The sequence below is a fragment of the Hippopotamus amphibius genome, chromosome 1 (genome assembly GCF_030028045.1).
Source record: "Hippopotamus amphibius kiboko isolate mHipAmp2 chromosome 1, mHipAmp2.hap2, whole genome shotgun sequence".
Taxonomy (NCBI): domain Eukaryota; kingdom Metazoa; phylum Chordata; class Mammalia; order Artiodactyla; family Hippopotamidae; genus Hippopotamus; species Hippopotamus amphibius.
In genome coordinates this window covers 230,092,724-230,116,180 of record NC_080186.1, presented here as the reverse complement: position 1 = coordinate 230,116,180, position 23,457 = coordinate 230,092,724, and the positions used below count along the sequence as shown (strand labels likewise).

Here is a 23,457-nt window from a genome sequence, read left to right as displayed (position 1 = left end):
AACTGTTAAAGTCCTTTAAATTTTGAAATTTATCTTCTTCCTAAACTCTTGTGACAAAGCTCAGCATTGTTAAAGCTGTATTTCATTATTTTTCTGAAGTTTGAAAAAAAAAAAACCTAGCGAATATAAAATAGAACCTTTCTTGGTCAAAGAATGTACTCTTTTTCTAAAACCTGAACATGATGTAAAGGCATAAACAACAAAAAGTCACTTTACTAAGAAATGCTTTTTTCTTTGTAATTCTGCATAATTCAGTATAATTTATAATTCTTTAAATATACACATGATAGTTTTTTTAATGTGATTCTTTTTTAAAAAATAATTTTCCACTGTAATGAAATAGCTGTTCTTTCTTCCTAATGGATATGGATTGGAATGATCAGGTAGAATCAGAAGGAGACTAGCAAAAGGAAAACACTTTGATGCATCCTCTCAAAATATTTTGGAGAGTATTAATTAAGATGTCTTTATTCATATTTCCGTCTAAAACAAAAACAAAGCAATGAAAACATTGCAATGCCAACAATGGAAGGCAGTCTTAAAAATCAGCCAGTTTAAAAAAAAAAAAAAACCAGCCAGTTCTTTTCTGAAATGAAGAAGACAAACATCAGCCTGGACTTACTCCACGATGTCAGCCTCATCTTTGCCTGGTTTCTATGGACACATCCCTGTCAGGCCTGTGCTTTCTACTCTCCAGGCCTGTTTATGACAGACCGAGGTGTTTCCTATTATGGTGCCTATGTCTGCAAGTGCACTGCTTGCCAGCAATAAACACCAGAGGCTGCCACGATAGGGATTACAGCGCAGCAGAACAGAGATGCTGCCGGGAACCCAAGCACGACCTGGGTAAAGCTGCACAGAATACTCCCTAACAGGCAGAAACCAACAAACACACCCTTTCCTCCCAGGCTAGCACGGAAAGTATTCAGATATGTCATTTTTACTGGGAACAAACCTATAATAACAATGTTATTGCTAAAACAAGTACAGAGGAGAGAGAACAGCTTAAGGCCATCTATATGACTTGCATGGTTTTTGTCTGTATGATACAAACTTTTAATTTAAATGAGATGAGACTAAACTCAGTATAAACTATGCCACAATTTCTGATGAGCATCTATAAGCAGGATTGAGATTTTTAAGTAGGAAATGATTAGGACTCTTGTCAGTAATAGAAACCACTTTCTTACAACGTATCAATTACCACGTACAGACTCTAAGGCTACCAATCTAAGGTGAAAAATGGCATTTACATCAACCAACACCATGTATACAGTGCTAATTTATATGACCAACTAAAAAATGATACATGGACACTCACTGGGTTTGGGCTAGAAGCCATGCAGGACTTAGCAGTATTCCTAGTGGCTGGGTAGAAAACTCACTGGTTATGCACCTGAACAGTTATTGAATTTATATGCTCCTCAGAAACATGCCTTGTATTCCATTAACACGTTCAAAGAAAAAAAGTGTATCTCCCTCCCACAGTTTATGAATATGAGTTGAGATAAAGGCTGCATACAAAACCCCAAATGATGTAGAGACCCTCTAGAAAGTGAACTACATAAGAAGTCAAGAGATTTCTAACTACCCAGGCGGATGTGGACAAGTTTGGGGCCTCGTTTTCCAACGGAGATGAGGTAAAGTCAGACAAATGATCACGTCTGCCTCTTTTAGTTCTAACACATAAGGCTTGCGTCTGAGATGAATAACACTAACAGTGATGCTTTGAAATACCGATCGTGCTAAATACTGACAAAACTACCAGAAAACGAAGCGGTAGGCAGAAACAGGAAATTTTCATTTTATTATTTTCTATTAATTCCACTCAAGTGATAATTACACAGAATAATTGGGATAAATTTCTCTGATGCTTTGACCAAATGTTCAGTAACTTCCTTGCAAAGGATCTGACAAAGTAAAATTGAAGCCATTACCCATAAAGGAAGAATTTTTATCTTCTAAGCTTTAGGGCTTAGACAAGTAAAACTAAACTCAGTCCCTGAGATTGATCAGTGATGACTCCTACAGCACTGAGACCAGAATCATTTAACGGTGCTTTTCACGAATCACCACTACAATACGATTCGTATAATTCACCCAGTGTTCACTGAGCACCTGTTCAACATGGCCTGTGTCCCACGTGATGGGGGCTGGAAAATGAATAAGACTAACCACCTAATGTACAAAGTGACAGGAATAAAACAAAGAAACAAATATTGTACAGAGAATTAAGAGGACTACAAATAAAGTCCTGTAGAAGGTCAAAGGAGAAAGACGTTTCACCCAATCAGGAGAGGGTAGGATGGGAGATATGGGAGAAGACAGGACGGAAAAGGCTTCACAGAGGAGGTAACATTCCAGCTAGACCCTAAAGCAGCAGCTCCCAACCTTTCTGGCACCAGGGACTGGTTTCGTGGAAGACAATTCTTCCATGGACAGGCGGGGGTGGGGGGGGGGGGATGGTTTCAGGATGATTCGAGTGCATCACATTTATTGTGTACTTTATTTCTATTATTATTACATTGCAATATGTAATGAAATAACTATACAACTCACCATAATGCTAACAGGAGACGGAGCTCAGGGGTTAACACGAATGATGGGGAACAGCAGTACATAGAGATGAAGCTTCGCTCGCTCACCCGCCACTCACCCCCTGCTGTGCGGCCCTGTTCCCAACAGACCACAGACCGGTACCGGTCCATGGCCCGGGGATTGGGGACCCTAAAGGCTAGTTCGTTTGATAAACTTTTTACTTTAGAAAAGTTTAAGTTTTACAGAAAAGTTGTGAAGGTAAGTACAGAGAGTTCCTATGGCCCCACATCCAGTTCCCCTATTATTAATACCTTGTTTTAGTATATACGGCACATTTGTCCCAATTATTGAACCAATATTGATACATTATTATTAACTAAAGCTCACACTTTATTCCGATTTCCTTAGTTTTCACCGAATGTTCTTTTCTGTTCCAGGATTCCATCCAGGATACATTGCATGTACTCAGGCTCCTTTTGGCTGTCACAGTTTCTCAGATTTTCCTTGTTTTGGATGACCTTCATAGTCTCGAGGAGTACTCATCAGGTATTTTGTAGAATGTCCCTCAACCAAGAACTATCTGATGTTTTTCTCATGATTAGAGTGGGGTTATATGTTTTTGGTAGGAAAACACAGATACCAGTACCATTTCCATCCGATCACATCAAGGGTACCTACTCCAACTTGACTTATCATCACTGATGTCAATTTTGATCACTGGATGAGGCAGTGCGTGTCTGTCAGGTTTGTCCACAGGAGAGGTACTCTTCCCCTCCTTCCACATTGTGCTTTTCGGAAGGAAGTCAATGTGCACAACCCACATTTAAGGAGTGAGGAGTTATGCTCTCCTTCCTTGAGAGCAGAGTATCCACATAAATTATTTGGAATTCTTCCGCACAGGCAATTTGTCCCTTCTCCCCCATTTAATTACTTATTCAATAAGTTATATCAGTATGAACTCACGGCTATTTGTTTTATACCTTGAGTTATATTTTAATACTAGTTTATTTTCTAGATCAAATAGTTCCAGCTGGGAACAGGGAGATTTTTCAGTTTGCTCTTGTGTCCCTCTGATACGTTCCCATCAATATTTCCTTGAGCACTTCCTTACTTTCTGCCACAGAAACCTTCTCCAGCCTCATTTCCTGCCCCGGTTTTAGACTCAGCTACTTCTCCAAGGAGCCCTGGTTCCTTTCATTGCAGAATGGTATTAGAAACCAAAATGAGGGTGCTGGATGTGTTCAATGCTACTGGGTTGTCCATGCTTTAGGCTCTCTCAGCTGACTGAGCAAAGAAATGTTTGCATATACTAGATGGTAAAGTTGCTGAGAAGTGCCGTGGAAGGCTATGTCCTGAATACACTTTTCTTAACATTAAGTATTAATAAAAGATTCTGCGCCTGGGTTACTTTCAGTCTTATTCAGAGGAATAACAGGGTGCGTTCATTTATGAAAAAAAAAGTTGCTGGACTATTCTCCACTACTTAGGTATTTCTGCTAGAAACAGCTTAGAGAGTTTTAGATATTCTGATAAAACCTCAAGCCAGTTTGGTGGGCTATACCATAAAATTACATACAGAAACAAAAGGTAAATGCCATGAAAAGTTAATGATGGGGTGAAGAGCAAACGAAACATTGCAACAGTCCTATTTGGTTCACATCAATATCATTAGGCCACCATTTGCTCTTAAAAGCTCACTGCAAGCATGAGTATCAGGATGGCAAACAAACACCTTCTCTAACTCTCGTCCCACAAAATTAAGTAAAGAAAGATGATATTCCTTTATAGATGGATATAAAGGACTTAAAATTACTGAGCACCCACTACGTTCCTGACTCTGTCTAGACAATTCCCAACTTTTAATTCACTAAATCATCACAACAACTATTTAACAGAAGGGGAAACTGAAGCACAGGAGGTAAATTGTCCCATTTAAATTTCGTAAAAGGCAGAGAGTGAATCCTGTCCCAGGTAATCTGGCTGCAGGAGAGGGCTCTAAATCCATAGACCATTCTGCCTGAGGAATGAACGCCCAATGAATGGGAGGTTTCTGCTGGTGATATTTGGCATTTTCTCCTCTAGTGGGGAGATCCCATTAAAGGCAGAGAAGAAAAACCATAGGTTGTTTAAAACAGACATATCTTTCTAACCAAAAATGGCTCCCCAAATGGTTCTTACTGCCAATTTAGACTAATATAACCAAAAGTACGCCCATTGTCTGTGAGTGGTAAGCAAAATGTTTTAAGGTGGTGTGGATGAATATTTCCTCATTTTGTTACAAATTAATTTCAATGTATGTTAAAGAAATTATAACTAGAACATCAAATCCATGATTTCATGTACTCCCTTGCTTAAGATGAGGCACACATGAGGTGGACATTTAACTTTAAAAAATAAATGCTTTAAGTAAAAACATTTAACATACAGTAGTTATGAATGTACACAGGAAGTCTGAGAACACTAATTTCAACTCATTTACTATAGAATAAAGGTCACATTTTTCTTCTGAGAAATTTTCTGTTCTTATAGTACAAGGAGTATATGACACGTGGTTTTTCTTAATCTCTCCTTTTCCAATATAGTCTAGGGATAGGATAAATTACATGTAATTTACTGAGCACCCAGTATATGCTATTCAGCAAATTGAGCTTTCTATATATTATATATAATGCTCTTAACAACCTTTCAGTTTTTACTTTCCCCTTTTATTATCTGCATTTAGAAATGAAGAAATTGAGATTCAGAAAAGTACGGCATGTTGCCCAAAATATTAGGCAGGAAGCAAGCAGAGCTAGGATCCGAAACCAAGTCTGCCTGACAAACACACCTATGTCCTTTCCACTCTACGAAGCCGCCATAAGCACTGGTGTGTATGTCAGGAGACAAAGTCAACACCACTCATCCTCCTCACACACAAAGTACGGCAACAGGAACAAAAGGCCCAGAATACGAAACCATAATAACAAAGGAAAATATTTCATGCAAGTCTTCTCTAAGTGTAAGGGATACTAGAGTTCCTATCACTGAAGCTGGTGCCCCATGTAACGAATTTCCCAATGAGCAAGGCAGAATTGTTTGTTGTTTAAGCAAATATGAAGGCTCACCACTCCCCAAGCCATTCCTTGTTAGAGCACATAAAAGAAAATGCCTTCTTAAAATGTCTTCTAAAACTAATGTGAATATCAAAATAAAGGGCTACTTACTCCCTATTTGCTAGAAAGATCTCAGACTAGTAGTGCCAGTTAAACTATCACAACTAGCCAGTGACAGCACTGCACCCTGTCAGCACTATGCTATCAGAGAATAAACTCCAGCTACTTGCCGTTATAAAGGACTGGTTTCTTTCTGAAAAAGAGAAAATCGGACTCAACGTAGTATTTTATGGACCAACGGAAAATCAGTATCAGCATTTCGCCTCTGCCATAATTACGTGCGTCTTAAGGAACAGCTACAATCTATGACTATCATAGGAATCTTCTTAAATTGAACAAAATCGTTATCTATCATCCTTGCTATTCGGGGAAAAAAATGTTCTTAATCTAGCCATACTTTGGGAGAAGTACTATTTTATCTTGGCCAAGCCTTTTGTTTTGAAATTAAAAAAAAAAAAAAAAAGACATAGTCCATAACACTCTGAGAGAAGTTACCACTTTCCTATAATTAAATCAAAATGCAATAACTGGAAGCAATTTCTCAAGTAACGACTAATTTATTGAATCATAAAAGTGAGCAGTTTTTGAAAATTAAATGTTAAGAATATTTAAGCTTACTGTCACTAACTAACGATACAGGAACTGAGTTGATGACAAACAGAGATAAATTAAAATTTGCTTTAATCCTTACTGTTTTATTAAGTTAAACTCAAGGGCTTTACTATTCAATGAAACATTGAAATACCTGTTAAAAGTGCTTCCCTCTTTCTATTATTATTTAAAATAAAAGCAAATAAAGTATTGTCTTTAAACAGTGACCATAAAAATAAACATTCCTAATCGTTATACTAGTTTTAAGGCTCTATATGTCAACTCCACAAATCTTTGCTAAATCTACTTTTACAAAGTAGATGAAAAAGCAGATAGCAAACTCAAAACATCAATAAGCTGAATTTCTATATTTACGAAAGATATTTTCTTTTAAACTTTACAGTTTTTCTTTGGATATGCTAATTAACTCTTAACAACTCTCTTATAACTATGTCAATAAGTTTTAATATTTTAAAGCAAATGACTATTATTTCCTATTTGCTCTTCATAAAATTAAAATGCTTTTCCAACTAATTTCAGCTTCCTTCTCAGCAAAATTAAACATTTATTTCTGTTCTGGGCTATTTTATATTCATGTAATGCTGAAAAATCTTATGATTTAGCCACTTCTATGAACATTCTATATTCATTCCAGGACCACTCCTGCCCAGAAGAAAATACATCAGCATTCACAGAAAGCTGTGGTATATGTTACATATGCACTGACCATTAAAAAGCAGCAGGGGGAGCAGAGAGCAAAAACACTAAGAAAAAGCACCCCAGAAAAGCAATTTAATTTATAGGCAACAGAAACATGATAGAGATCTTTATTAAAAACCAAACAGATAAAATAAAGTCCATAAAGAAGTCATGCCCACATTCGCAAAGCTGGCCTACGTATATCTGGAATGAACTAAAGGAAAACCTTAAGTGTCTTAGAAGGATGCCTGAATTCTCACTTCAAGACAGACTTTCAGCTTGAAGCATGGTAGGTTCCAGCAACGCCAAGCCTCGGAACTGCCCCAAATTTAGCAAGGAGAAACAATACATTTTTATAGTAGTATATTTTGGGGGGAAATCAAGATGATTTCATGTTCTCCTTCAAACCTCGCCACACTTACACTGAAGGTCTGGTGAAATGTGCATTATCAGGTCACAAGAGAATAAAGTTACAGGGGTCCACAGCATAGCCCCTGAGGCTTGGGTTCCTTCACATCCTCAGTTTACTTTCTCTGAGAGAAAGGTAACCAAAAACAGTGTGAAACTATTCTGCCTTAAAAACAGTCTAAAACGTTACTACAGCTTTACAAAATCTGTACAAAAGGATGCCAATGTACCTACCAATTCCATATTATGTTTAATATTTTCTAAAAGCTAATCAGTGCTGTGTTTCCAATTTCAGAATATAAGAGAAAAAGTATTTAGCTCTCTGTCTGGAATTCTGTAGCTGAAATTTAAGAAAAGATTAAGCTTCTAATTGGAACTTCAAAATGTTTGTGTATATATCATACTAAAAAAAGTATAAACATAATTTAAACATTTTTTATAATACAGAAATGTGCACTAAAGATAGTTATTAAGAATTGTATTATAAAAATCCATGAAACTTAAAATATCAAGCATAAATTACAACTGACTGGTAAAAATATTGTAGCCAAGTAAGCAACCAATCAAGTTTAACTTAAACCTCCAATAATAATAGCAATAACGACGGGTACAGTGCCTGTCAGAAACTATTTATTAGCTATTTTACACATATTCTTTCAAACTCTTACAATGACCTTTCAAAATAGGTATATCATTGTGCTCATCTGATGCTAAGGAAACCGAGGCTAAAAAAGTTTGTCATTTCTCTAATGTAACTCAGTAAGGAACAAAACCGTGATTCAACTTTCAGCTCTGTCTGCCTCAAGTTTTGAGACCTCACCAAAACCTCTCTCAACTCTAGCAGTGAGGTTTCAAAGGAAATCTGTACAAATCTTGTGCAGATTAATGTGCTTATGAGGGTAAATGCTGTAGATTCAACCACTCAAATTAAATGCCATCTGGAGTCTCTTACCTTGCTTGGTACAAGCATGCTACATGTATTACAGCCAATGCTGGCACTGACCAAGAATTCAATAATTTTCCTGTCTCAATACCATCAATAAGCATTAGGCACATTACAATCCCAATCAGGAAATACAAAGTTGCTTCTAAAGCATCATTTAAAAACTGCTAATGGTTCGGACTCCTTCTATTAAGACCTTTTAAAATATGAAGAATCCATTAACCCAATTTGTTAAATGAGTTTGAGGGCTCAGTTTCCTTCTTCCTAACACCCAAATCCACCTCCATAATAAATATTTTCTCTACATAATCACTTAAAAATCCTGATCTCTTACTAGGATTTTATTGTGTTATTGTAATCTATTAGAGTATTTTTTTTAAAGCCTCAAAAAGAGAAGAAAACAAAGGAAAACATCACAGCTTCTCAAAGGAAACACTGGTTTGGTTCGAACAACTCCACATAAAAAAACATGGATGGTAATAAAACTAATAACAAAAAGCAGCGTTTCAGACTGATTCATTCACTCTCAAGAGATACTCAACAAGCTAGTGAACATGTGATGCAAGCTGTCACATTTCCAGTTCAGACTTAGGTTCGGCATCACTCCTGGGGACCTTTAGATCAGCTGCTCCAACTTAGTTTACAGCTCATGTGGATGTGACTTATTCGTGCCCTTGTTATCAGGCTGAAGGGTAACTTTACAACCTTTACCAAGAGCTCTTTTTCCTTTTATGCTAATCCTTTTTCATGTATAAAAAGTCACAGGAGCTTAGCACTCATTTAGAAATGAATGAGTTAAAAAAAAAAAAGAAGAAATGAATGGCTTAGACATGAAAAGTTTAATGAACAGCTTCAGCTGAGTTGAAATTTTTTAATGTTAAAACTAAGTGTCATGTCAATAATCTTTCAACCACAAGACATAAACACAGTCAGAATGACCACATTTTGAAAAAGTCTTTTCTCTCTTAATTTAGATTTCACTTCAACCAAATAAACTCACCTCCTACACTAAACCTGTAGATTAACTCCAAGTCTGAGAGGCCTTCACAATAAAGATTAAAAAAAAAAAAATTCGTCTTACTCGGTGCCTTTAAAAGAAAGAAATCATTTTGACCAATCGTTGTGACCTTAAGTTTTATTTTTTCATCTTAAAGTATAGATAAATTACTTAACAGTTGAAGTCATTTACAATGCATGATTAGATTTCGTGTTAATTTTTAAATTTAAATAGAGGTCTCATCATTAAGAGTATGGATTTGGGGGAAAGTAATTGTAGCTGCTGAGGTTCACTGTACTGAAAAAGTACTATCAAATCATCTTGAAAATATAAGCAAAGGCTTGCACATCTTTTGGTGCCTTCTGGTTCTTCCTTTTACTACACAGGATTAACCAGACAAGAGAATAAGAACTCAGGCCCATTTCAGAATGGTCCCATTCAGCGTTTAGGACACTGGAGATACTCAGCAGATGTCTACTGCTATTATGAACCAAATTACGAAAGAACAATCTATGTGTTATAAAATGAGTCAATGAACTAAGAACTTGTTAGCCAGATGAGAACAATGGCACCTGGTGCTACAGCAGGGAGTAAGAGGGCAATAACTTGTCATTTTGATGAGGAGCCACACCAAATTTAGAGATGAGGCTTCAATGACAAAACAAACAAACAAAAACAGATTTGATCATCTGTGTGCATATGGGTAGGTCACTGTGCTTAAAGGTAGGTTAGTGCCTGCAGATAATGACTGGGGAGTCCTCTTTATTTTGTTTATTTGAAGCTAATTTTTCACTAAAAACCATGCTATCTATAGAGGTACTGTCAACAGATAAGACAACCAAGTGGGTATTAGGCGATGATATTTTTTAAAACTGCATGAGAAGAAAGCAGGTGGGATGAAAACTATGGTAAACCAAAAAAAATGTACAAAGCATAGCTCTTTGAAAAATATGTGCATATAGATAAACAGTAAAATGGTATAACCTTCCTGACCTTGTAAATAGGTGGCCAGAAATATTTAAATATCTTTTAAGGGGGAACTGTTACTAATTGCCACACAAAGTTACCTACTGGCTAAATCCCTCAGCCATCTGCGTCCAACATACCCATGCCGCCTTTCCTATCCCCTGAGCCAAACAATCATTAAAAACATACATAATCCCAATTATTTCCTTACATAACTAAACAGGTAAATACCCACACACGGAATTCCAAAAAACACACCACACTGACAACACTCTACCTTGCTTTAAGGTGGTGACAGGCTGAAGCTTGCTTCTCAGCCCTCAAACCTTCACTGTCCACCAAGACCAGCACCTTGGCATACACGGCACATACATGCTCCATTGAATCATCACTGTAACTAAATAACCTCTGAAAACTGGACTCTCTCTCCAAGATTCACGGAAGCAAAAGCATAATATGATAATAGTGAACGCTGACTTTGACGTACCCTGTGGTCACATATGGCCAAGCGAGAATATAAAGGCTCAGTTCTTACAGGGTACCCTGACACTTAGATTACCATGGGTTAAGGGTTAAGGTTCCAAGTTCAGTGAACTCTTCTGAGTTTGAATGAGGTAGGTGGTGACATCCAAGGGACTGCACTGACCTCTAGCAACTCTGATTTCCCATTGGGAATCCCAAGAATACCCTAAAACGTGGATTGCCAGTAGACTGGACTTGGTTTCTGCTGCAAGGGCAAAGTGTCACTTAGAAGTACCCCTCCAAACACACACACACACACACACACACACACACACACATACACACACACACACACACACAGCGTCTTGGGGTACTGCCATCAAACCATGTCAAAGTTGCTTTTGCAAAATGTTTAATTTCTCTGGAGTGAATAGGAGAGAGAGGGAAGGCACAGCACCAGGAACCTCCTTCCAAGGCTGCCAAAATGCAGTGAGTGTGACAAACCTCTGTATGTATTTCCCGGGCCCACGGGGACTGCTGGCTTAACCAGCGTGGGAATCAGCAGCCCTGGAGGCTCGGTGAGAGCCGAGCCGGGGCTTACCTTGTTGGAGGCCATCTCACTGACGGAGTGCCTGGTCTGCAGGGTCTCTAGCTGGTCCAGACACCAGTCCAGCTCCTCCAGGGTCTCGCTGGCCAGTTTCTGGTAGGCCTCCTCTGCGAAGAGATAGGGAAAGGGGGACTCAGTTCTCAGGCGCTTCACGGGGCCGCCGGCGAGTTCAAAGGGGGCCATCCTGCCGTACCCCGCCATGCTTGGATGCCCGGTGCCCGCACATGAGGGCTGCTCCTTCATATTGCCGCGCCGGGCACCGCGAGGGGGGCCGGGGCTCTGCTAGCGGGGCGGCCGGCCTCGGGAACGCACGGCCTCTCCAGCTTGGCGTCTCCGTTCGGCGTCCAGGGACGGCGCGCCAAGTGCGGCAAGCCAACTTTTACACGGACCAAAACCCCCACGATGCGACTTTGAAGAAGTCCTGGTGCCGGAGGATGGCGATGGGGGTGGCGCGCGCGCGCGCGCGCCCGGGAGCCCGCCCCGCGCAGGGAGCGTCTGGTCCACGGCGCGATGTGCGCGGCGCCCGGCCCCGAGCCGCGGCCCCGCGCCCGCCCCTCCTGCCGAGCCTTCCCTCAAAGCGAATGAATCAGCCGCGGCCGGGTGCGCGGCCACCACGTTTCCTGTTTTCTTTCTCAACTCCTCCGGCGGCGGGCGCAGCGCAGCGCAGCTCCATCGCCGCGGCTTTCCGGGAACACTCCCCCTCGCGCCCCGCACGGCCCGCGGCGCGCCCCGGCTCCGCCTCGGCTCCCTCACGCCGGGATCGCCCGGGGCGGCGGCCCGCCGGGGCCCCACGCCGTCCCACCGCCCCGCCGCCGCATCCCCCCCGCGCGGCCCCGCGCCGCTCGCTCGGAAGCCCGGCTGGGGAGGCACGCGCGCGCGCGCCTGTGTGTCCGTGGGGCTGCCGGGGGCCGGTGCGAGAGGAGCGGCGGAAAACCCGGCGTGGAGCGCCCACCGCCGGCTCGCCCGCCGCCCCGGGGTCGCTCCCGGCGCGGGGCTCGGGCGGGACCTGGCGCCCCCGCGCGCGCGCGCCTGCCCCGCGGGGACCCCACGCGCCCGGCTGAGCCGAGGAGGCCCTCCGGGTCGCCCCGACGGCCGCAGCCTCCGCGTCTCCACCACCCGGCGCTTCCTGCGAGTTTTCCCGGGAGAGCCCGACGCGCGGCACAACCTGGGTTATTTAGGACCCGCGCAACCGTCTGTGTGGATTAGGGTTTTAGGGATTCTGAGGCTTCGTTTCCGAGGGTTTAGGATTTACCTACCTCAAGAGGACAGGCTGATTGTGGGAATCAAAAGTATTTCTATTAAGGCCAGACTCTCAGTACCCAGCCCACACCCAGCTAAGTACCAGACATCTAGATTTTGGGGTGGACATAAACAAGTAAACAAAACCCTACAATGTTGTGGGTCAGAACGCCTTAGAATTTACAGATGTGGCAACATGCTGTCTTTTCGCATTCAGAATTGTCTGACTTATAGTAAAGGAACAGCAATGTGAATGCACCACGCTTTGTGGGTGATTTATGCCATCCTGCATACGTGCTTACTCTGTCAGTGGAATTGCAAATCAGGGGCCAGGATGGTATTGCGATGCAAAGGCGAAGAGTCTGGAAGACTGTTTCTACCCGGCATACACAGAATAAACCACAAACGTGAGAAAATGAAAAGACCACATCCAAAGACATCTTATGGAAGCAGGTTCTATTTACAAAAGCTAACCCTGGGGGAACTCTGCAGGAAGGGATCAATTGCAGAGAACTTCACTACATTAGCGTGCGGATACGCGAACCTTTCGGGGGGAGAAACATCCAAACTCCCAAGAGTCCATCTTAGGAAACTTTGTTATTGTCAGTTAGAAACAATACATTGAAAAGCTTACATGAAGGTGGTGAGATCCTTTTCTTTGGTCTTCGAATCTACAGGTATTGGAGAAGAAATTCTGCCCTTGAAATTTAGACTCCATAAATGATGCGTGGCACAACAAAAAATTTCATGGACTGAATCTCAGGCTCCTGGACATTTCCAGATAGCTTTTTATATAACATTTGTAACAGAATAACTTTCAAAGTATTTGTTACATGGGCCACGTGGCTCATTGTTATCAAGGATTCTTGAACTGTTTGCTATTCACTGTGGGAACTCTAGGTTAAAAATTGCCTCTTTTATTTCACTTTTTTTTCCCCAGCACCAATCTCTGTAAATGTATACTTTAGGTGAACAAACAACTACCTAACCTTGAGATGAATTAAAGTGTAAGACTGGAGCTTTCCCCCAACAAAAGGAAAAACCTTAAAGATAATCTTAAATAGTAAGTATTTTATCTGTATAGCCTTTCCCTGATTAAGTATATAAAAATACAACATGCTTATTATAAAATTTGAAACATTACACAAAGATGTAATGCAGAAAGTTCCTTGTAATCCCATACCCTAAAGATCACAAATAATAATTAAGCCTAGGACCATAACACGTTTTCATTTTATTTAATATCTTCCATATGCAACTACAGCATTTCCTAATTGTGATGGTATTACATGTACTATATGGTTTTCTTTTGGCTGTTTTCTTCCATCTAAGGTATAAAATAAGGATGTAGGAATTTTAAGAAAAAATTAACTTATTTTAGGTGATTTGGGCTATCCACAGTTAGCACATCCAGTGGGTTAAAGATGCATAACCATCGTGCCCACGATTGGTTCACTGCCATCTTTGCAGTCACTGGATATATCTGGAAGCCAGGAGTACCCTCTCCACACCTCAAAGCCTTGCTGTTCCATGTTCTTCTCCCCTGCTCTCCAGTTCTTCCAAAGTCTGAGCCCCAGGGGGACCTCCCAGTCGCCCTCCCCATCTTCACCAACTTCTCAAAGCTTTTCAGAAATATAGGCCTTGGACCTAGCAGGGTGTGGCACCACATCTTACACTTCCGTGTTTAATTTGTAATTGTAATAGTGGAAAAGTAATTCAGTAAAGTTTCAATGTCTCAAGATATTTTGCACTTAAATACAGGACTTGCTCTTAAGAAGGCAGTACAGCAACAAGAGGGACAGCTTGTTTCAGAAGATCTACTTTATGTCCCAATCATAGATTAGCCATTTTGACAATCAGCATTTGAGTATAATAAGAATGTGGCCTGTGTATATACATCTTAAGTTCTAACTACTTCTGCATGCACTCTATAAATCTGGAGAATGAAAAAAGAAAAAAAAAAATGACCAGAGCACATCTACATACCAATAAGTAAGAAAATAATTAACAACAGACCAAAGAACAGTTTGTTCTATAAAACTGTTGTTCAAATAAAGAACTACTGTTGATATGAGCATAGAGCTGAGAACACTACTTTTTTCAAATTCCTAGGTTTATAGGAAACATGGCTCGCCACAGTTTTTCAGGATCAGTGTTAACTTCCTTAACTTTTAGGAATCTTAACCCCAAATGTTCTAAGACATCGAGTAACTGACCTTTTCATCCCCACTAAAAAGCCTCAATGTGGAGTTACCAGCTATCCCCCAGGAAACTGAGTCACCACACCAAACAACACACCTAAATGTCACCAACAGCTTGCAGGACAAAAACAGTGAACTAGTTTAATTTGGGGTTTTACCAAGAACACATGCTGCATTCATTAATAAAATACTTTTCTCCCCAGAGAGTAGCAGTCACTGTGGCACTACCTGAAAATATAAGAAAACTCTTCTATCTCCCTGTCCAAAATCTTACTAAGTCAAGGAGCTACGAGGAGAAACTGCCTAAGCAACAAGTCTTGGCCAAATTCCATGAAAGCCAGGAGAGGGCTCTGCAACAGCAACTGAGAAATAACTTGAGCCTTTGGAAGTCCCCTCCTACGGCAGCATCAGTTTCCTTCAAGGGCCCCTTGAACTATGTGACACCCGTGTTTCTGCTCAGGGTCTTCTGTGAACAGACAGTCCTCAACCCTTGCAGGCCAGCACTTGGCTTCCGTCATTGTGATGCGATCAAGGGTTCCCCTGACACATGGCCTGAAACGGTGCCAGGAGCTCCAGGAGAAGATGCTGAAGCAGCAGCTTCCTTTCAAAAAGGAAGAAAAGCCACAGCAGTGAGCTAGAGGTTGAGGTCGTTTTCTTGTGAAATGTTCAGCCACTTACTCTTACCCGCAACTTACAGTGATGTTGACCATTGAGGTAAAAGAATCCATTCTACGTGATGTGTGACTCTGTGAATTTCAGTTTCTTTGCCAATTCTTGACTGATTAAAGGTCTGTATAAATTTGTCATAACTCCTAGACAGGCCTGTTGGTGTAAATGAAGGGACGAAGTCCAAAAAAATCACTTACTTTGGACACCATTTGCTTACCCTTAATTAAAAAACACATACAAACTGTAATGGCTGATTCAGACTTTTCTTAAAATTATAAAAAAAAAAGCTCTTCATTAAACATCTCCTAAGAGCAAATAAATGCATACCTTCCCAAGGAATTCCACCTTCTCCTTTCCTAATTCCCACCCAAATTCCCTCTGTTCCTAAGGATGGAATGGATAGTGTCTAAAGTAGGTAGAACTGGAGAAAAATGATTTCCATTTCATAATGTATGCTTCGAGCTAGTCACTCCCTGAATTTGCTACAGTAAAAGATTGATGCAGTTTAGCTCTAACTTTTGCTGACTTTTTTTTCCCTCTATACATTTTATCTGATGGGAAATACATGAAGGAGTTGGATTCACTTTCAGTGTGTACGTGTAACAGGTTTAAGCAAAGCTTGCCAGTGGCAAGCTGTTCTCATTTCCAAGTGTATTTCTGGCATCAAGTTCTTGTTTTGAAATCTTATGAAAAATATAAAATTTCACTTAGTACTTCAAAAAACCTCCAAGGAGAAGGTGTACATAATTTTGTGAGTTTTTTCCTATCTTCCCACTATCTATGATTTTTTTTTTCTGGGTCTGCCTAAGGTTCTAGTAGAATTTTTTAATGAAATAAATATAAGATTGGATTTCACTGACTTCTAGTACCATCAGAAATTCAACAAATATTTATTTAGCACCAAGTATGTGCCATGGACTTTAATGAGTCTGCAAAAACAAGATGAATAAAAGAATGTGCCCCTTATCCAAGGAAAGCTTAGAGTCCAGGGGTGGAGATGGTTTCAGCATACTGTATTGTACAAAACATTCTGAAAGAAGGAAGCACATAGGCTAGTCCCATAACAGAAGGCAATTTAAATCAGAGGTGGAGTTGGAGAAGGCTGAGTCCTAAAGAATGAAACAGGAGGTAAGTAAAGGAGGTGGGAAGAATTTTTAAGAGAAAACAATATGAACAAGCACATGGGTCTGAGTTCAAAAGATGTGTGTGTGTGTGTGTGTGTGTGTGTGTGTGTGTGTGTGTGTGTAGGGAAAGGAACTCCCATGAGTAGGGCCTTGCTCAGGGGGAAAGAGGCTGGAGAAATCCACAGACACTGGTCATGGAAGTCTTGTCAGGCATGTGTAGGTAAGGGCTTTGGATGAATCCTCAAAAGGAGGAGCCACTGAGTGATTCAGAGTACTAGGTGATAGGGGATCTGATTTTACTGAGATGGAAAATCCTAGGACTCTGAACAAATGGGATTGAGGGAGGCAAGTGAAGTTACCGAGACCACTTCAGCCATGTTATTGGTAGAACAAAGTTAATAATTCATGGAATATTTTCTTTTCTGATGATCATTTTTATCTAAAATAATCTCAGTATTGCAATTTGACACACGCATATGCTCTCATGATATGTCAGGCATGAGTGGAAGGCCTGCCCAATGGGACTTTCAAGAGAATAGACTTCTTGCCCTTAAAAACTACAATCTTCTGAAACTGTCATCATATTATATTCATCATAACTCTATTCACGAGAATTTTTTTCAGGGAGAGTGCAAGAAAGTGTTTGACAAGGCTACTTATCACAGAAGATGAGACTTTAAGGAGCACTGGTTTGGGCGGAACTAATCTGTGGTCTCTTTCACACAGGAAAGTGGAAGAATATGCTCGTTGATGCAGCGGGAATATATATGTGTGTGTGTGTGTGTGTGTGTGTGTGTTTATAACAGAAAGAAATCAGTTTACTTTGCAGGACCATTTCACCCTATAAATCTCCCACTCCCCCCAGTCTTTAATAAAGTCACTGAAGGGACAACATGCTGAGAGAGAGAGATTTTGTTTGGTTTTGTTTAACCTGAGCTTGGAGGCCAGGTTGGCTCAAACTGAGATATCAGCCTGAGCTGACACTGGAGAGAAGAGACAGAGAAAGAGGAAGAAGCTTTTGGAACCCAGTGTAAGAGCAGGAAGGAATTTTGTCCAAGGACTTGGAGTTTGAGCCAAGTTTCATCAGACATCTGGATTGTCACATTATGTGACATGTGAGTGACTATAAGTAATATTACTGCTTGATGGAAACTGGAAGAATAGGAGGTGGTTCCCATCTCCACTCCACGACACACAAGCCATAACCCCTGGCACATCACCTCCTCTTTCTTGGACCTTAAATTTCCTCACCTGTAGATTGGGGATAATAACAGGAACCCTGGAGTTTAGTCTGTGAGAGACTGTGAGTTAAATAACCTTGTGTTGCTTACCTACTAGATTCTTTTCCAGGCACTGCACTAAATGACAGAGATTTAGGAATGAACAGGTAGTTAAAAGTTCCTGCCTACTCTCAAGGAGTTTATATTCTAGTGGTTATAATTTTCTTTTCACTTGAATAAACATATAGTGAACACCTATGTCGCAGGTGCTGGGTACACCAAATGGAAGGAAATAACTGTGGGTTTCAAGAAGCTCATAATCCAATGAGGAAGGCAATTATTGAAGATACCTATGTAAGTTTCCACCGAAACCAGGCATCAGGTACAGCAATGTCAACACAAGGCAGAGACGGGAGACAGGGAAGGTGCCAACTACCACATCTCAGGAGAGATCTGGGGAAGCTTTCTGAAAGAGGGAGGGCCAGCCTGGAGTCTGCAATGATGAACTGAAGAGTTAACCAGGTGAGGAATGGGAGGTGACATCCGGGATAGAGAGAAACGTGTCATTTCCAGTTGGAGAACATAGGCCATCCAGGTAGTTACAAGCAGAGAGGAATACTAAGTCTGGGGTCCAGCAATGGACAAAGATAAAGGTGGAGAGGCAGTTATGGGGGATTTAGTATACTCGTCCAAGAGTTTATGGGTTTTTTTCTGAAGGAGCCACTAAACATCTAAACAAGGATGTCACATGGTCAGATGTGCTTTTCAGAAAGATCACTCTGGGAACAGAGTGTGAAAGGAGGGTTGGAGAAAGACAAGATCTGTTAGGAGGCCTAGAGTGAGAAGAGAAGCTGCCAGAAAGGTAGGAAGAGAACCTCTGAGGAGCAAAGAAAAAGAATTTCAAAGGAGAGGATCAAGGCACAGCCACTGATATTCAAAACAGACCACAGGCACCCACCAGTTTGAGGTAAGGTGATTTTCATTCCCAATTTATATTTCACCAACAAAGATTAGCAATGCTAGCCAGGAGGCTTCTCTCTGGGAATTTGTTTCAATAAAATAACAACAAACGTTATGCAAAAAGGATGAAAAAGATACTATTAGAACTATATATGTTAGGGACGTCCCTGGTGGTGCAGTGTTTCGCAACAGAAACCACTGCAATGAGAAGCCCACGCACCACAATAAAGAGTAGCCCCTGTTCGCCACAACTAGAGAGAGCCCACGTGCAGCAATGAAGACCCAACGCAGCCAAGAAAAAAAGAAAGAAAGAAAGAAAGAAAGAAAGAAAGAAAGAAAGAAAGAAAGAAAGAAAGAAGGAAAGAAAGAAGGAAAGAAAGAAAGAGAAAAAGAAAGAGAGAGAGAGAGAGAGGGAGGGAGGGAGGGAGAGAGAGAGAAAGAGAAAAAGAAAGAAAGAAAGAAAGAGAGAGAGAGAGAGAGAAAAAGAAAGAAAGAAAGAAAGAAAGAAAGAAAGAAAGAAAGAAAGAAAGAAAGAAAGAAAGAAAAAGAAAGAAAGAGAAAGAAAGAAAGAAAGAAAGAAAGAAAGAAAGAAAGAAAAAAGAAAGAAAGAGAAAGAAAAAGAAAGACAGGAAGAAAGGAAGAGAAAGAAAGAAAGAAAGAAAGAAAGAAAGAAAGAAAGAAAGAAAGAAAGAAAAAAGAAAGAAAGAGAAAGAAAAAGAAAGACAGGAAGAAAGGAAGAGAAAGAAAGAAAGAAAGAAAGAAAGAAAGAAAGAAAGAAAGAAAGAAAGAAAGAAAGAAAGAAAGAAAGAAAAAGAAGGAAGGAAAGAAGGAAAGAAGGAAAAAGAAAGAAAGGAAGAAAGAAAGAAAGGAAGGAAGGAAGAAAGAAAGGAACTATGTGTGTTATTTTCATACACAGTTATAACCTTAGGACTCATTTTGATTCCCGTGGAGAAGGGGCTTGTAGGGGGGTATCTGTGTTTCCATCAGCCTTCAGGGATGACACAGCTTTTGGATCTTCACCTGTCAGTTCTCGCACAAAGCATTTCTTACAGCAAGTAATGAGTTTGCTTAGGTGATCTCTGCTGCCTACGCAGCTCTAATATTTATTTATTTTATAGCTTCTGACACTATGTTGATCTGGGTGGGGTGCTGGTTTTGAGGTTGTTCATGACTGATTAACCTGGGTGGGGTCAGGTATTTCTATAGAGGGCATTTCGGGACTGACCAGATGTCTCCCAAGGTCCCATCCAATGCCAAGATTCTGGAACTCTCTGACTTTAGCTCAACTGTATACCTGGTATGGATGTTTTCTATTTGAAACTGAGATATTTTGAGAAAGAAAGTTATTGATAAATAGAAAGTCTTGCTTTCTCTGCTGTGTATTTACACTCTCTACCCCTGTCCCAGCAATATTTCCATCTAATACTTTGCCAATTGATTTACCGATTTCTTCTTAATTTTGCCACCTTCAGTCAACTCCTCATCTATCTATTTCTAGATTCATGTAACAGCTGACTACTGGAGCTCCTTGGGTTCAGTTTTTCTCACCACAGTCCTGTGTTTATAAACTCAGAATAATCTTCCTTAAGCTCTGTTTTTAATGTGTCAGCTCCTCTCTCAAAATTCAGCTGCACAAACTCCCTCCTTCTTATTCTATGGATGCCATACTTCTTGAGTTCACAGAAGGCCTTTTTTTCAGTGGGCTTTTCCATACCATTCCAGCTCCTCTCATTCACCATCCCATCTGAGGCTGCCATTCTTAGTCAATCCTTCCTCCTGGACACACTTTTCTGGCTCCTGTCTCTATGACTGTGTTTATGTCACTTTTATACGTGTTTCTAGGCTTTTCTACATGTGTTTAGGACAGTTGCTGACATGTAAGGCACACAACAAGTATTTGTGAGTGAATAACCAATAAGTAGGCATGCGTTATAACACATAAGAATATTTCTTTCCAAGTGAGATTTAAGCAGTCATCATGCCCTGGGTATGCCTCTCTGGAGGTAGCCATCTCCCTCTGTCTCTTACGCTATCTCTCTCGCTTTCAGATTCTGATGTCTGTTGTTAGAGGGTAACAGGAGCTAACACTGACAGAACCTCGGAATGGTTAACACATCATGCTGCCTTTCAGAACAGAAATATTAATATTACACTGAAATGGTAGGTATTGTGATAAATACAGAGAACAAACTTTATAAAATCAGGCAGCACTCTGAAAGATTCCATCAATACACAGGTATGAAGTTTGAGGGGAACAGTGAATGAACTAAAGGCTGTGTGCCATCCTACCGAGAGCAAGAGAATGGGTTCCCCATGCAAATCAAAATTGGGGGACTCCCCTGGTGGCGCAGTGGTTAAGAATCCACCTGCCAATGCAGGGGACATGGGTTCGATCCCTGGTCCGGGAAGATCCCACACGCCACGGAGCAGCTAAGCCCTTGCGCCACAACTACTGAGCCTGCGCTCTAGAGCCTGTGAGCTGCAACTACTGAAGCGTGCGTGCTCTAGGGCCCACGTGCTGCAACGACTGAAACCCGTGTGTGTGCCTAGAGCCTGTGCTCCACAACAAGAAGCCACAGCACTGAGAAGCCCACACACCTCAACAAAGAGGGGCTCCCACTCACCACAACTAGAGAAAAGCCTGCGCGCAGCAACGAAGACCCAACGCAGCCAAACATAAAATACATAGATAAAATCATGAGTGTACACAGAAGTAGAAATATGATGTTGTACTCATGAAACTTATAAACCAATATTATTTTAAAAAATAAAACAAAACAAAGACATTGAGAGAATAGCTGGATCTCCTATCTACTTACCTATTCTTGCTGCTCTGCATGTAGCTAGTCTGTAGTGCTCATGCTATTCTCTAACAGCCATATTTAAACCTATATTTCTCTCTCAGTGTAATAAACTTACATACTGTCTGTCTATTGCCTCCCCATGAGATTAGTCTGTGTTTTCACTCCTTCATCTCCCCCATCCATCCCATCCCCATCTGTTTCCCCATTCATAGACTCTACACATATATACTGTTGGTTTTTGCTTTGTAAAAAATAATTTAGATTTTTAAATTCCAGACTTTTACTTGGATTTTCCTTAGAATATGACTCTTCTGGCTTAAGAATCCCTTCCCAGTCTTTACATTATAATTCATGGTCACATTATATCACATATTTCTTTTCCCCATAACCTAGACTTGATACATTGCTCACTATTCTATCTTGTACACTCCATCACCCTTATCTCCCAATCTTTATTCTCACTTTTCACATAGAAGGAAAACTCCCTTAAGTGATTGCCCATAGAGGAGGCATTGGTGGTAGATATATTTTGATTCCCTGAACTTCAAAAGGCACATTGTTTGTAAACCTTTTTGGAAGCCTAATAAATCTTTTGAGAGTCTAAAGCAAACCTTTCCAGCAAAGTGGACGTAAGTTTATATAATTGGAGTTTTTATTTTGAAAGTTTTCACTGACCTCCCTGAAGTCCCCAAGGACTCCAGGTGGAGAATTCCTTCCTTAATGGAGAAAATAAAATAATTATTTTAATCAAAACTGCTCCAGAATTGTTTTACTCTGAATTGGTACCTCTGTTGCCTTCTTTCCTTATTCCCCTTCACTAGGGATACCTAAAGAGAAGTAATGCCAAAAAGACATTCATTCCATTTAAAGGAATTGAAGTCAGAGCTAAGAAAAAAATATATATACAAAAAGTGTACAAAGAAAGGCTAGGCCCTTTTAAATAGGCTATGAATAGGTTTGAGAAGGGTAATTTCTTGTGTCCCAATTTTATACTCACTACTTGTGCTATAAATAGAACACAGGAGTGAGAATCCATGTCAGCTTACTGGTAAACCTGCATTTGTTAAGTGTGTCTACATTACAGAGCAAGTTTCACCACTCAAGATTATATCAAATATACGTGGCTGGTCTACTTGTGCATGAACTGGCACCATACACAAGCTTAAGTAAAAGAAATTAGTTTTCTAATTGTGCAAGAGTATCTGGACAGATTTAGATGTGGATAAGAAAGCTCTTACACACACATGCAAAGACCCATGACCCTCAGAGAGTTCCCCAGGGGAAGTAGTATGACAGATCAGAAAGAGCATAGATCTTTAAGTCACCCAGAATTTGAATTCTAGCTTCGCCATTGTTCTAGTCATCATGTTATCTCAAATTAGTCATTTAAATACCTGAGCCCACTGTATAAGTTGGAAATTAATTTTTATGAGAAATGCATGTGAAAATGCATGTAATGTATGTATATCTGACTTATAGTAGGTACTCAATCAATAGTAATTATTATTCTGACCCAACTTATAAGGTTGTTCAAATACATTAATCGACAATAAGGCACTTCATTTCATACATAAAGGGTTACTCCCACTCTCACGGGTCCTCAATACTAAACCAATTACTATTTTTTTACCATCATCCTTCGATTAATCGGCCCTCAATTATTAACCAGTTCTGGGCTGGACATGAGTGAAGAATCTAAGATCTAGAATAGCCTTCACAAGACCACCCCAAATCATGCAAATTCACTAGTATTTAAAAATACATACAAAATATGTCATTGGTTAATGACGGAACACCACTTACTATGAGGTTACTGGGAGCTATCATTCCAACATTTCCCAAAGAATGTTTAAATGAACATAATTTCTATAAGATTC

The 23,457-nt window shown here is 40.4% G+C and overlaps 1 protein-coding gene across 7 annotated transcripts in view; it reads right to left on the bottom strand.

Annotated features, from left to right (window-relative positions):
- Window positions 1-23,457, bottom strand: part of PDE4D (phosphodiesterase 4D) — a 688,956-nt gene that overhangs the window by 42,417 nt on the left and 623,082 nt on the right. For 6 of the 7 annotated variants that reach the window (XM_057743087.1, XM_057743118.1, XM_057743095.1 and 3 more), the window contains one exon: window positions 11,358-11,470. In XM_057743087.1, coding sequence (XP_057599070.1) covers window positions 11,358-11,470 — 113 coding nt within the window. Of the gene's footprint in view, window positions 1-11,357; window positions 11,471-11,556; window positions 11,767-23,457 lie in introns of those variants that run through there. The other variant, XM_057743137.1, reaches the window with a different exon arrangement.